The sequence below is a fragment of the Lethenteron reissneri genome, chromosome 52, assembly GCF_015708825.2.
Source record: "Lethenteron reissneri isolate LAM-NWPU_2019-01 chromosome 52, ASM1570882v1, whole genome shotgun sequence".
Lineage (NCBI taxonomy): Eukaryota > Metazoa > Chordata > Hyperoartia > Petromyzontiformes > Petromyzontidae > Lethenteron > Lethenteron reissneri.
The window spans coordinates 8,988,127-9,003,166 of record NC_083830.1 but is presented as its reverse complement, the minus strand read 5'-3'; the positions used below and the strand labels follow the sequence as shown (position 1 = coordinate 9,003,166).

The 15,040-nt window shown below is 58.1% G+C and overlaps 1 protein-coding gene across 2 annotated transcripts in view; it reads left to right on the top strand.

Moving 5' to 3' along the window:
• Positions 1 to 15,040, top strand: part of SLC12A7 (solute carrier family 12 member 7) — a 97,438-nt gene that overhangs the window by 68,042 nt on the left and 14,356 nt on the right. For both annotated transcript variants that reach the window (XM_061573118.1, XM_061573120.1), the window contains exons 3-16: positions 2,393 to 2,481; positions 2,892 to 3,017; positions 4,439 to 4,585; positions 5,286 to 5,340; positions 6,696 to 6,826; positions 8,183 to 8,412; positions 8,664 to 8,875; positions 8,988 to 9,152; positions 9,645 to 9,743; positions 10,894 to 10,951; positions 11,426 to 11,600; positions 12,278 to 12,396; positions 13,035 to 13,133; positions 14,645 to 14,764. In XM_061573118.1, coding sequence (XP_061429102.1) covers positions 2,393 to 2,481; positions 2,892 to 3,017; positions 4,439 to 4,585; positions 5,286 to 5,340; positions 6,696 to 6,826; positions 8,183 to 8,412; positions 8,664 to 8,875; positions 8,988 to 9,152; positions 9,645 to 9,743; positions 10,894 to 10,951; positions 11,426 to 11,600; positions 12,278 to 12,396; positions 13,035 to 13,133; positions 14,645 to 14,764 — 1,825 coding nt within the window. The remainder of the gene's footprint in view (positions 1 to 2,392; positions 2,482 to 2,891; positions 3,018 to 4,438; positions 4,586 to 5,285; positions 5,341 to 6,695; positions 6,827 to 8,182; positions 8,413 to 8,663; positions 8,876 to 8,987; positions 9,153 to 9,644; positions 9,744 to 10,893; positions 10,952 to 11,425; positions 11,601 to 12,277; positions 12,397 to 13,034; positions 13,134 to 14,644; positions 14,765 to 15,040) is intronic.

Here is a 15,040-nt window from a genome sequence, read left to right as displayed (position 1 = left end):
ACGCGCGAGACGCGTACGTCCGTGCGGTGCGTTGGTGGTGGTGCAGCGACGCGTGCGCGTTGTACGTGTCTGTGTGGGGAGCGGTGGTGTAGCGGTTAGCGCGCTACGCTGCGCTATGAACCTGGCGACCCGGGTTCGATTCCCGCTCACGGCCAACATCAGTAACGATTATCTGAACCGGTCCTGGGCCTCCCCTCGGGCGTGGTGCTGGCCACCCACCCCCTCGTGTACCGTTCCGGCCTTCATAGGTGCTCGCTAACAGCACTTGCCCATACAGTCTGTTAAGGCTATACGGGGGATCTTTGTCTTTGTGTGTGTACTTCGCACCGTACGTAGCCAAGCGTGCTAATCGGAGGTGCGGGGGAGAAGCACAACAAATTTTTACGCAAAAAAAGGAAGTGAGTTTTCAAGAATTGCTTGAAGGAGTTGGCGTAGCGGTGGGCACGCTCGTGCCATGATCCCGGGCCACGGCTAACATCGGCGGCGGGTGAAATCCGAACGCTATGTCCTGGGGACGCCCTTCCCTAGGTCGACTCTGCCTTGAAGGCGTACCTGGCGGCACAGCCGCGTGACACATCAGCGCTGGGCGTGGCGCTGGCCACGCCACCCTCTCGCGCTCCGCGCTGCCCTGCACGGGTGCTCCGCTAACAGCGCTGGGCCACCGAACGGTCTGGGAAAGGCTGCACGCGAGCTATTCCGGCGTTAGTACGTTGTGTACAATCGACAAAAATAACCGTTGGCAAAAATCAGCTGTTGGGGGTTTGTTTTGGATGGGTGCCCCCACGGTGGTTCTCATTGTCCTGATGGAGCCTACGTAGAGGTTTCCGGTTGCTGGGCTGCAGTCCCCAGGGGGGGGGGGGGTTGAGGCGGTTGGCACCATGGGAGCGAGCGGTGAAGACCGAGTCGGTTCTTACGGACGTCGATTGGTCGTTGCCGTCGCGGATTTTGCGGCGACGCGGCGGGTAGAGAGGGGCGGCTCGCCGGTGGAAGGATACGAGTTCAAATCCCGATTGGCAGCGTTGAGTCGGCCCATCATCCCCTCCCTCCGGTGTCTATAAAACGGGTACCACATTGTGGCGAAGTTAACTGGTTGTATGAGCATATTTTTTACTTTTGTCGCACCGTACGTAAGGGAACCGTGCTAATTGGAGGCCCTCTGGATGGACGTGCCCCCACCATAGAAATGTGGAATTTCCACCACTGGCTCGGTGCTGTCAACGGGATATGAGCGCCGTCTTAATGCTCATTTAGAGCAGATTATTATTTTGACTTTCGATTTTCTCTGTGTGCTAATGCGAGAGTGAAGTTAATCCACTTAATTCTATGTGACGGTGCATCCATAATGCGTTTGCGATTAGCGTTAAGCATCTTAGCTGCGGGATTTGGGATTAATTCTGCTCTTGAGTTTGGCCCTCGTTAATATTCTCACAAAAAAATCGTAAATCTGAGTTTCTTTTATCCGGGAAAGCCTCGCCGACTTTCGGGATTCTTCGCCGGCAAGGGCCCGGCCACGTTGGGATGTTCGGCATGTTTTGCTTCTCGCTGGAGGATTGCCGAGAAAAGCCCACGGATAGATACAAAGGTGCAGTCGAGGGGACATCACCACGGCCTTGCCGTGGCGGTCCGCACACCGGACTTTTGATCCCCTGGTTCGCCGCTGCGGCTGTTCACCCAGCGGGTATCAATTGGGTTCGCCATCGGTTGGGCGTCGGTCGTGGTGGAGGTAAAGTGCAGGTGCGCCCGCCACTTCCGAGACGTATGGCCGGCGTGGAAGAGTAGGCCAAATACCCTCTACGGGAGGCTCTCTGGAGCTCCGTCTGGTGGAGGAACATGGCGACGGAGGTGATGCGAGCCGGCAATTGCAAAGTTAACACTCAAAGGTCCAACTCCCGACCACCTTGCAGCCGGTGCGATTGGGAATTTAACAAACCCGTGTGATCCAGCAACCCCGGTTTCCAAAGCGATGCACTGAAAACACGGCACACTGCTCAGCATTGGGTGCTGCGTGGCGCTGCTGCTGCTGCTGCCACTCGCCAACTTTCACCTGTACGGGGGTTGAGTGTTACCTCCCCTCGCATGCGTGAGTTTTCTCCCGGGTACTCCGGTAAACTCCCACACGTGTAAACGTCTCGTTAACAGAGTTGGCCAATACACCACAGAGCTGGGGTGATTCTTGGCTGCCTTGCCGTTCTCCCCGCGGCAAAGCGCGCCGCGTTTCGAACTCGACGGCGATTTGCGATGCAGTTTGCGTGAATAGCGCTTTGGCGTTCGAAAACGTTCGCTCGCCGGTTCCTCCTGTGTCGTGTGCCCGCGTGTGTGTGCATGCGTGCGTGTGTGTGTGCGTGCGTGTGTGTGCGTGTGTGTGCGTGCGTGTGTGCGTGTGTGACCAAAGGTGATGGCCAGGTGGACAACAGCCTCCTCAACAATGGCGACATGGAGCAGGCCAACTCCTACTACGACAAGAACATGGCCCTCTTCGAGGTGAGCGTCCCCCTCTTTTAGCGTGGGCACCAGCGTGGGCACCCATGTAGGCGCTCCCCGCCCCCCACCCCCCCCCCCCCCCCCCCCCCCCCCCCCCCCCCCCCCCCCCCCCCCCGATGAATCCTGCCGGTGTAATAGCCATGACAATCTGCGCCCTCCGCTTCTCAACGTACGTTCAAGATCTCCCGACGTCGTTGTGCGCAATAGTCGGTCATCGTGTGCCAGGGTCTGGGTCCAAGAATATAATCGATAGTGGCCGTACACGGCAGCAATCGCCGCCGCCCGCCACGGGCAACGGACCCGTGCCCCCAGGCTCCCTCCCGCACACGAGACTCTCTCCCCCCGGCCTCTTGGGTTTCCCCTCCCGGTGGAACGAGCTCTCCGCGTGTGCGCGGTGTTGCGGAGCGCAGGAGGAGATGGACACGAGGCCCATGGTGTCGTCGCTCCTCAACCGCCTGGCGAACTACACGAACCTGCCGCAGGGCGCCCGCGAGCACGAGGAGGCCGAGAACATGGACAAGCGCAAGGCCATCAAGGTGAGGCCGCACTCGGGCCCACTCGGCCGGTGGTCCACACACTGCCGGATGAGGGCCCCCCCCAGGCCCCCCCCCCCCAACTCCCCCCTTTCCACCTGCCCCCCACCACCACGCCACGCAAGTAATTGCAAGGCTGCTCCTTTAGTTTTATATGTCATTCTTCCGTCGCTATAACTACCGTGGTTCCTGTGAGCTTCAGCACAACACCCTCACACACACACCCACTCACCCACTCATCCACTCACCCACTCATCCACCCACCCACTCACTCACCCACCCGCACACTCACCCACTCATCCACCCACCCACACACTCACCCACCCACACACTCACCCACCCACACACTCACCCACACACTCACCCACTCATCCACCCACCCACACACTCACCCACTCATCCACCCACCCACACACTCACCCACCCACACACTCACCCACTCATCCACCCACCCACACACTCACCCACCCACACACTCACCCACTCATCCACCCACCCACACACTCACCCACCCACACACTCACCCACTCATCCACCCACCCACACACTCACCCACCCACACACTCACTCACTAACCCACCTACTCACTCACTCAACCACCACACACTCACCCACTGTATCACCCACCCACACACTCACCCACACACTCACCCACTCATCCACCCACACACTCACCCACTCATCCACCCACCCACACACTCACCCACCCACACACTCACCCACTCATCCACCCACCCACACACTCACCCACCCACACACTCACCCACACACTCACTCACTAACCCACCTACTCACCCACTCACACACTGCATGTCACAACACACTCATCCACTCACTCACTCAACCACCCACACACTCACCCACTGTATCACCCACCCACACACTCACTCACTAACCCACCTACTCACCCACTCACACACTCCATGTCACAACACACTCATCCACTCGCTCACCCACCCACACACTCACCCACTCACCACACTGCACGTCAAAACAGTTTTATTTCCGCATCTTCCCTCGCACTGCTCCGCTTTATAATTCCTTCCAATCATCTCTTAACCTTGGTTAAAAAAAAACACACTTTAGAGATACAACTATGGGACGGAGGCATAGTCTATTCTTTTTTTTATTTCTGCACAACCAAGCTTCATGATGACGACGCGGTGCTCCGTCCGTTTGCCCGCTGGTGCACCCCCCGTGCCCAGCGGGCTGAACCCCGCTTAGCTCGCGGCGAACCCGACGAGATGGGGCGTGTGGCGTGTGCCTGGCGGTCGTCTCAGCCGCCGTCGGACTCGCTTCGTAGACGCGAGGCCGGGAGCCGTGCGCGAGTGCTCCCCTCAACCCCCCCCCCCGCCCCCCCCCCCCCCCTCATGCCTTGACACGCCACCCCCCCCCGCCCTTCTTCTCCTTTCCTTTCCCCACAGTCCCCCAAGATGGGCACCTTCATGGGCGTCTACCTGCCGTGCCTGCAGAACATCTTCGGCGTGATCCTCTTCCTGCGCCTCACCTGGGTCGTGGGCACCGCCGGCGTCTTTGAGGCCTTCGCCATCGTCCTGCTGTGCTGCTGCTGCGTGAGCGCCGCCACTGCCGCCACTAGCGCCGCCGCCACTAGCGCCACTGCCGCCACTAGCGCCGCCGCCGCCACTAGCGCCACTGCCGCCACTAGCGCCACCGCCGCCGCCACTGCCGCCACTCTCAATAATTTCCAGATTTTATTTTTCTGCTGTACATTTCCACATGATAAGCCGCTTTCTTGTTGAGCTGTCGTCGTTCGTGGCCGGGTCGTTTCTGAGACAAGAAGTGAATGCCGCGGTGGGCTTTACCTGGTAAGATAAAAATATTGTATTTTTACTTGTATATTTTTAAGCGATTTGTTTACCTTTCCGATACTTTGCACTCCTATCGTGTTTGTTGTATTGTTTGTTGTTGTCACGTTCCGACCCCTACTGGACATCTGAGCTTCATAGCTCATCGGATTCCTCCAGTATAACTAAAGATGCTGATTCTGAATAACGATGGGCGAAAAAAAAACGAGACCTCGTGCGTTCGCGTGGATTCTCTTAACCGCCGTTCACCAGCGGTTACGTATGCACGCGAAACTTCTCTCGCAGCGCTTAGCCAACCGCGTCAATCGGAGGTGCGGATTGGGCGTTGCTCCTGGTCGTGTGCCGAGTGCGTTCGAACTCGTGGCCCGGCTAAGCTGTAGGTCGAGTGCTCTGACCGTGAGCGGTGAGCCGACGGCAATGACTCGGATCCTCTGCCCCCCCGCAGACGATGCTCACGGCCATCTCCATGAGCGCCATCGCGACCAACGGAGTCGTGCCAGGTAAGCGCGCGCCCCCGGCGCTTCTCTCTCTCGCCCTCCTTACAGGGGCCTTTTCTCTGACACGGGGTGGTGATCTTCTCGCTCCCAACGCTCCCTGATATATTCGGGCCTGGCTGTCCCTGGGCAGTCCCTCCAGAAAAACGCGATTATGCGATCGCAAGATTTCACGCAAAATCAGCCAAAGTCCGCATATTTATGCGGGGGGCGCGTTTTTTCAAATACGCCGCACTTTCGCCGCATAAATTGCAGATTTCCGCGCGCAAAATATGCGGGCTTGCATGATTTCATAATCCCCGCATTTTCGTTGCAAAAAGTCACATATATCTTAGCAGAAAGTTGAAAAATGTTGCGTTTACTTCACACAAGCGCAGCCATTTCCCCTGTTGCCATGGGAACGTTATGAAGTGACGTCACTCATTACGCGACATCATTGAAAAGCTGTAAACCCCGCGATGCCAATGAAACCATGATGAAGCCCGCAAATCTTTCTCATTTGCCAACAAACATAAGCGCAAAAGACCGCGCAAAGCAGTTCCTCAGTGTGTTACATGACAGTGGGGGCAAATTATTTTGCATAGCTACCTCTGTAAAACAGGAAGCACACATTTTATTTTTTAATATTTTATTTATTCATTTTTACAGAAGTTGTAGCATATTCATTTTGTAAAGCTACAGAACTTGTTCGACTCAATGTTTTGTAAGTTTGAGCCATCTGTTTGTTAAGGTCTGAAATAAAACAAGATGAGAACTTAAATATTCCCAGCACTTTCTGTGATGTAGTATGCTTGCTTATCATAGGAAGTAATAAGAAATGACTCTTTACATTAAAGTAGTAGCCTAGTGAATAGGGTGTTGGGGGAATCACTTTTTTTTCTCTTTTTCATCAAACCGCAGTTTTTGCAAGTTCCCGCAATTTAATCGCATAAAATTGCATAAATATCCCGCATATTCTATCGCATTTTTTAAGAAAACGTGCTGCATAATCAACGATTTTTGCCCGCAACAATCACCAAAAAACTCCGCGTTTTTCTGGAGGGACTGCCTGGGGCAAGAGAGGATGGTTTTTGGATTCAACGGATTTTTTTGTCACAAACGTGTTTGGTAGGTTTGCGGTATATATTTTTCACGCGTCGGTGCGCGTTGGCAAAAGCGGGCGTCTGCGCCATCGATTTGCTGTGTGACGTAAAAAAAGTAATCAATAAATATTATATATATTGCCGGGGGGGTGGGGGAGGGGAAAACGCCGAGACGCATGGGCGACGTCGTCATTTCGCTCGTCCTCGGCGGGGGTCGTTCGATTTTCGTCTCCCGGTTGAGAACCGATGGAGGCCGACTGACCGCCGCTCGCCCCGCAGCCGGCGGCTCGTACTACATGATCTCGCGAGCGCTGGGCCCCGAGTTTGGCGGCGCCGTGGGGCTCTGCTTCTACCTGGGCACCACCTTCGCCGCCGCCATGTACATCCTGGGCGCCGTCGAGATCCTGCTGGTGAGGTGGACGCGCTCCCCCCTCTCTGCCCCCCCCGCCGCCCCCAACCCCCCCTCAGCCCTACCCCAGCACCACCGCGAGTCATCCGAGTTGCGGTTTCTATCGCGCGCGCCCGCCGGTTTGGCCACCGGCTTACTCCCCGTAGCCCCACGTGCCCAACGCCCAACGGTGACCCCCGTAGCCCCCGTAGCCCCCGTAGCCCCGTAGCCCCATAGCCCCCGCGTGCCCAACGCGCCTGCAAAGGATTTGCTTTGCCGGCGCTTCACCGTTCGCAATCACAGACGACGCGACGTCGTGATGCACGTTGTGCACGTACATACGTACCTTTGTTGAACGTCTTTCGCACCGTACGTAGCTAACCATACTCATCCGAGGTACGGGGGAAGGACAACAGACTTAACACTAAAAGCAATTCTACACAAATGAGTTTGTCAATCTAGATGATGATTTAAAAGTGCATAGCTCTGGTGGTTTCCTGATATCGGAAGGAAGAGCGTTCCAGACGGCCACAGAAGTGCATCTGTAATCTCGCGATGCGGTGGCCGTCTTTGTTCGACGGCTGAGCCAAAAGCCGCTGCTGCTGCTGCGAGGATGAGCAGAGTTCGCGTGATGGTCGATGCTCCTTGAGATGAGCAAAGTGTTGTGGTTCATTTGTAGCAAAAGCACTTTGTGTGTAATGAGTGCGACCTTGTAATGTATTCGTTCAGCAACCAGAAGCCATTTCAGCTCGGTGAATGTTGCATATGTATGTATATTCAACTAAACTATTGTTATTTTTTGTAAGGTAAGGCCCACTGAGCTATGCAGCTTTTTTTCAGAAGCTACCTGGCCACAAATGATAGCTGAACGAAGTGGCTCATCACGTGGAAATTTATAGCAGCCAAATACTCTAAACACACGTTTCTAAATGTGGAGGGAAAGACTGGAGGATGCAAATAAAATCGACATAAACATGCAAACTTCAAATATACAGGTGTCAGGGTTGGGATGGAACCCACGACCTCCTGTATACCGGGTGAGGTAGTTAACATCTCGCGTCTCGCCACCGTGGCACCCAGGGCTTGCCCTGTACGTAGCCAACCTTGCTGATCGGAGGTGTGGGGGAAGGACATCTTCACGATTCCCAGCATGCATCGCATCTGACGACGCGACACCGCTAATGGCAACGCGGTAAACAATTTGGCGGGGGTGGGGGGCGAGGGGGGTGGAAATGACGGTAAAAAGCGAGTGAGCAAGTCAGCTGTTGGAAGCGGTGAGCCGTGTTGGCCTCGTGGAAAGCTGCAGCCCACGGGCCAGGCGTAGTTACTCTGCACCCCACCCTTCCCCCTCCACCACCGCCCTCGCCCCGACCCGCAGTCGTACATCGCCCCGGCGGCGGCGATCTTCAGGGGCGGCTCGCCGGCGGACATGCTGAACAACATGCGCGTGTACGGCACGTGCTTCCTCACCCTCATGGCGATCGTCGTCTTCGTGGGGGTCAAGTACGTCAACAAGTTTGCCATGGTGTTCCTCGCCTGCGTCATCATCTCCATCTTCTCCATCTACGCCGGCGTCATCAAGTCGGCCTTCGCGCCGCCAGACTTCCCGTGAGTGTCGGTCACGAGCTGTCGACGGCGGCGGCGACTGTTCGCCCGTAGCAGCAGTCGGCGCCACCGAGCGTGACGGGGCTGGGCGCGACTGGCAGGCGTGACGCGGCCTGGTCCGCCAGCTAGACCCTGAGGGTGCTCTCCGGCCTTGGCCGAACAGCAACGGTCACCCGCGCATTCGTACCGATTGTCACATCTGCCGCTCGCTCCCTCCACCCCCTTTCTCTACCCTCCCCCGACCACGCTCGCAGGGTGTGCATGCTGGGCAACCGCGCGCTGTCGCAGCGCACGTTCCAAACGTGCGCCAAGACGGTGGAGGGCCCCAACGGCACGGAGACCACCGACCTGTGGGCGCTGTTCTGCGACTCGCCGCTGCTCAACGCCACGTGCGACAAGTTCTTCGAGGTCAACAACGTCTCCGAGATCGCCGGCATTCCCGGCGCGGCCAGCGGCATCATCAAAGGTGCCGCGGCGGCGATGGCGGCAGCGGCGGCGTGGGAGGATATATCTGCGGTGCCGGAGCCGCGCGACTCGCGTTCGCTCGGTATAGCTGGCGCGCTTTGCTGTCGTTGCAGAAAACCTGTACCACAGGTACCAGCAGAAGGGGGAGCTTCTGGAGAAGAAGTCTGAGCACGACGCGGTGGAGACGTTGCCGCCCGGCGACAACCACCCCTACATCTCCTCCGACATCGCCACCTCCTTCATGTTGCTTGTCGGCATCTTCTTCCCGTCCGTCACCGGTGAGCGGGAGTGGGTGGGGGTCGAGGTGGGGGTCCGGGGTAGGGTTCGGGGTCTGAGTGGGGTTCGGCGGTGGGTGTTGTCTGCAGGTGAAGGTATCCTTAGGGGGCAGGTGAAGTGATGTTTCGGGAAGGGCTGCTGGGACTTGTTGTTAAACAAAGCCAGGAGAGCGCGTGGTAGGCCGGCCGGCACTGGGCTCGCCCATCGCCCCATTCTGCCACCCGCTGTCTCTCTCGCTTCTGGATATTAATTGTCAAAAAAACGAACAAACAATTTAATGAATCAAAGTAACGAAGGTAATGAATGTCCAACGAAGAGACGAGTGCAAGGTCGGCGCTCAACGGGCGTGTGTGGGACCAACGCGCCCACGGGCACGGGTTGACAGGACGGGAGGAGGCCTTCATCCAGCAGTGGATAGTTCATGGCCGAGGATCCTGATGATGATGATGACATTTAATTGTTTTTGATCAAAATTTGTTTTCTTTTATTTTCAGGCATCATGGCCGGCTCCAACCGATCGGGCGATTTAAAAGACGGCCAGAAATCCATTCCCGTGGGGACCATCTGTGCCATTGCGACCACCTCCTTCGTGTGTATCCTTGCCCAGCGCGCAGCCGTAGCCACGTGCACTTTGTGCGTAAGCGTGTGCGTAAGTGCGTGTGTAGGCGCGTGTGGAGAGCGTTGGTATAGCGGTAAGCGTGCTGCACTACAAACCCGGCAAGCCGAGTTCGATTCCCACTCACGACCAACAACGGTGGTGATTAATTTGAACCGGTCTTGGGCCTGCCCTAGGTCGACTGAGCCTCAATGAGTACCTGGACCGGTGTGTAAACATCGCCGCTAGGGAGACAAAGGCGGTCGGACGTGGTGCGGTCCACCCCACCCACCCCCTCGTGCGCCGTGCCGGCCTTCAAAGGTGCTCGCTAACAGCACTTGCCCCTACAGTTTTGAGGCTATGCGGGGCTTCTTTGTTTTTCCACTTCCGAACCCGAGCCGTGCCTCCGACGTCGCACGCAACGTACGAGTTGAGTCGGACCGTGTGATGAAAGCGATGAACCCTGACCCCTGGCCCTGCTTGGCCCAGAGGTCGGATTCCGATATCTCGTGAGGCAAGAGTTTTTTTTGTGGTTTGCATCTGGCTCTGCTCAGAAAATAGTGGGAAATGACAGGGGTGCATTTGTCAGTCAACTCATAACACCTGGGTCTGTCCCGTGACCTCCTGCCCAGTGAGCCTCCCACACTTAACGTGGCTTCGACGTGCACCTATGCCTGGCGCGAACAACCGTGGCAACTTGGTGGCGAAGGGCGGCCGTCGTGAATAATCAACACTCGCGACAAGTGAGACGCAGAGGTGGCGCCGTGGGTAGTGCAGCAGGTGCCATCGGCTGGTCTCGCTGCCCCCCCCCCCCCCCCGTGAGCCCATAACACCTGGGACTCTTCAGTCATCGTTGCCGTCCGTCACGTCGTCATCGCCGAGCATCGCCATCAGTGTCGTTATCGCCATCAATCGTCGCCGTCTTTCGTCGGCGATCATCGAACGTTGTCGTTCATCGTCAATCCCCGTCTACGCCAATCGTCGTCACCATGGATCTTCCTCATCCTCGGCAATGACTGACATCCTTGTAGGATCGGTAAAACGCGAGCAACGCCCTGTCCTGGTGCTGCCACTCATGATGGCGAGGTTTTTGTGCGGGTCCACGTGCTCCAGCTGTCGCTTGTTCCTTGACGCGCCGGATCGTCAAGACCTCACGTGCGTCGTGCTGTTCGGGGCCTGTGTGGAGGGCCTGGTGCTCCGTGACAAGTGAGTGCCGAGCGGTTCGTGGTGGTGATGATGGTGATGATGGTGGTGATGGTGGTGATGGTGATGATGGTGGTGTGGGGAGCGGTAGTGTGGCGGTTAGCACACTTCGCTACGAAACCGATTCCCGCTCGTGGTCAACATCGGTGAGCAATATCTGAACCGGTGCTGGACCACCCCTAGGTCAACTCGGCCTCAAATGAAAACCTGGTGCGGTGTGTAAATATCACCACTGGGAGAGACAAAGGCGGCCGAGGGGGTGGGTGGGCAACACCACGCTCGTGTGCTGTGCCGGCCTTCATAGGTGCTCGCTAACAGCACTTGCCCCAACAGTCTGTTTAGGCTATACGGGGGATCTTTGTCTTTTTTTAGTAATGTGGCGGACGGAGTGATGATGATAGTGGCAGTAGCGGTGGATTGTGGTGGTAGTGGCCATGTTAGTGACGATGTGCGTGCGTGCGTGCGGCGGTGGCGCAGATTTGGCGCGGCGGTGCGCGGGAACCTGGTGGTGGGCACGCTCTCGTGGCCCTCGCCGTGGGTCATCGTCATCGGCTCCTTCTTCTCCACGTGCGGCGCCGGCCTCCAGAGCCTGACGGGCGCGCCGCGCCTCCTGCAGGCCATCGCCAAGGACAACATCATCCCCTTCCTGCGGGTACGCGCTGGCGTCCCGTCGGGCATGACGCGCACCCCTAGCAACGACCCCAAGCGACCCCTAGTGACCATTAGCGACGACCCAAGCGACCCCTAGCAGATCCCTACGGATGGCGCGCGCCAGCTCGCGACGGTGATGGCGCGCCGCCTGGTAGGCCATCGCCAACGACAAAACGGGGACGGTGACGCGGCCCCAGCGGCGGCTCGTTCGTGGTTCGAATCCATCGGCCGCCCTGTTTAACGCTGCGGTGCGTACGAACCGTAACAATACTACCCCGACTACGGTGCGTGAAAGATCCCCCGATGTCGTTCGCAAGAGGAAGAAGGCCGTTGCGTGCCGGCACAGAGCGATCATCACCCCCGTATCGGGAGAAGAATGCCCACGATGCGAGCCAGGTGATGAGTCGGTCACCTTGTGTCCACAGGGACAGCTGCTGCTGGGGGTGCCCTTTTTTACGTGAGATGTAAAGTGTGCACCCGGGACGCCCCGGCGCAGAGGAGGGCAGCAGATCTGTCAGAAAAACAAACAAGAATCGGAATCTTTATTTATCTCGGAGAAACCTGATGGGCTCCGAAGCTCTTTTCCACAGACGCCCAGTGACTTACCGCGACCCCCACCTCTCCGTCGCACACACCGCGTGACCTGCGCTGCCACCCCCCCCCCCCCCCCCCCCCCAGGTGTTTGGCCACGGCAAGGCGAACGGCGAGCCCACGTGGGCGCTGCTGCTCACGGCCGGGATCGCCGAGCTCGGCATCCTCATCGCGTCGCTCGACATGGTGGCTCCCATCCTGTCCATGTGAGCATCACCGCCGCCAAACCCTCCCCACGATCGCGATGATGACGATGATGGCGATGATGGCGATGATGGTGATGATGGCGATGATGATGATGACGATGACGATGATGACGATGACGTGATTCGCAACAAAAGCGATGTCCTGCTCAAGTGAGCGTTGAGGCGTTGGTGCTCATCGACAGCCCTGAGCCAGTGGTGGAAATTCCAAATTGGTGTGGCCGGGTGGGGGGGCAGCTGGGGGGGGGCGTGGCGGGGGGTGCGGGGGGGCAAATGTATCCGTGGAATTCAAGCGTCGTTGAATTCTAAAAGGTGTCGTTGAATTCAAAGTGGTGCTCGTTACTTTCGTTAGTCGTGGTAATCAACCGAACTTTGATGGGCCGTGTCAACCTCCCAACGGGGACCTGAAGTCGCATCCTTATGGTGATGAACCGCTGGCTCTACCGCCGATGGCGGCGATGGTGACGGTAACGGTAACAATGATTGTGACGGTGACAGTTACGATGATGGTGATGGTGACAATTACGGTGACGGTCACTGTGACGGTCACTGTGACGACGGCCGTGACGCGTGACGCGTGACGTTGTGCCACGGTGGCATGATGACGGCGCAGTGACGGCTCCTCTGCGTGCACCCCCCAGGTTCTTCCTCATGTGCTACATGTTCGTGAACCTCGCCTGCGCCCTGCAGACGCTGCTGCGAACGCCCAACTGGCGCCCGCGCTTCAAGTTCTACCACTGGTGAGTAGCGACCGCACCGCCCTCGCCACACGCCGGCCGCCCCACCGAGCTCACGACGCTCGCCACCACGCTCACCACCACACCCTCCCCACACCGCGCTCACCAACCTTTCCACCACGCTCACCACCACACCCTCGCCACACCGCCCTCACCAACCTTTCCACCACGCTCACCACCACACCCTCGCCACACCGCCCTCGCCAACCTTTCCACCACGCTCACCACCACACCCTCGCCACACCGCCCTCACCAACCTTTCCACCACGCTCGCCACCACACCCTCGCCACACCGCGCTCACCAACCTTTCCACCACGCTCACCACCACACCCTCGCCACACTGCCCTCGCCAACCTTTCCATCACGCTCACCACCACACCCTCGCCACACCGCGCTCGCCAACCTTTCCACCACGCTCACCACCACACCCTCGGCACACCGCCCTCGCCAACCTTTCCACCACGCTCACCACCACACCCTCGCCACACTGCCCTCACCAACCTTTCCACCACGCTCGCCACCACACCCTCGCCACACCGCGCTCACCAACCTTTCCACCACGCTCACCACCACACCCTCGCCACACCGCGCTCACCAACCTTTCCACCACGCTCACCACCACACCCTCGCCACACCGCCCTCGCCAACCTTTCCACCACGCTCACCACCACACCCTCGCCACACCGCCCTCACCAACCTTTCCACCACGCTCGCCACCACACCCCGCCACACCGCGCTCACCAACCTTTCCACCACGCTCACCATCACACCCTCGCCACACCGCCCTCGCCAACCTTTCCACCACGCTCACCACCACACCCTCGCCACACCGCGCTCACCAACCTTTCCACCAGGCTCACCACCACACCCTCGCCACACCGGGCTCGCCAACCTTTCCACCACGCTCACCACCACACCCTCGCCACACCGTGCTCACCAAACTTTCCACCACGCTCACCACACCCTCGGCACACCGCCCTCACCAACCTTTCCACCACACTCACCACACCGCGTTCTCCCCACTCGCCACACTCACCACAATCGCCGCCATCACCGCGCTCGGGACAAAGGCGGCCGGGCGTGGCGCCGGCCACTCCCGACAACGTTTCCTCGTCGGCTCGCACGTCAGCACAGTGGTCGTCCCTGTGTCTGTTCTTCGTTTAGCGTAATTGCAACTGCGCCGTGATCGGTCATCACCGAGCCGACTCTGGGGAATTTATTATGCAACACCGATTTGGGTTCGTCCAACGTGTTTCGAATTCCCGTTCGACGCGGTTGCTTTTTGCTCCGATTTCTCGCTTTTGTTTTTTTTGCTTTTGCCATTTTGGTGACGCGGGACACCTCGCAAATGAGGCTCCATCCTGGCCTCTCCCCCAGCCCTTAATAGAACAAAATCAACTAGAAGCCTCCCCCCCCGCACTTGCACCGACTGTCTACGTAGGCTACACGGGGGGTGTCTTTACACTCGTGCGTGTGTGCGTGCATGCGTGCGTCCCTGCGTGCGCGAGTGCAGGACGCTGTCTTTCCTGGGCATGAGCATCTGCCTGGCGCTCATGTTCATCTCGTCGTGGTACTACGCCATCGTCGCCATGCTCATCGCCGTGATGATCTACAAGTACATCGAGTACCGCGGGTGAGCGCAGCCGGAGAGGCAGCCAATCCTGGGTCTCTGTGTGGGTCTATGGGTCTCTGTGTGGGTCTGTGGGTCTCTGTGTAAGTTTACGGGTCTCTGTGTGGGTCTACGGGTCTCTGTGTGAGTCTACGGGTCTCTGTGTGGGTCTACGGGTCTCTGTGTGGGTCTACGGGTCTATCTGTGAGTCTATGGGTCTCTGTGTGAGTCTATGGGTCTATATGTGGGTCTATGGGTCTCTGTGTGAGTCTATGGGTCTCTGTGTGAGTCTATGAGTCT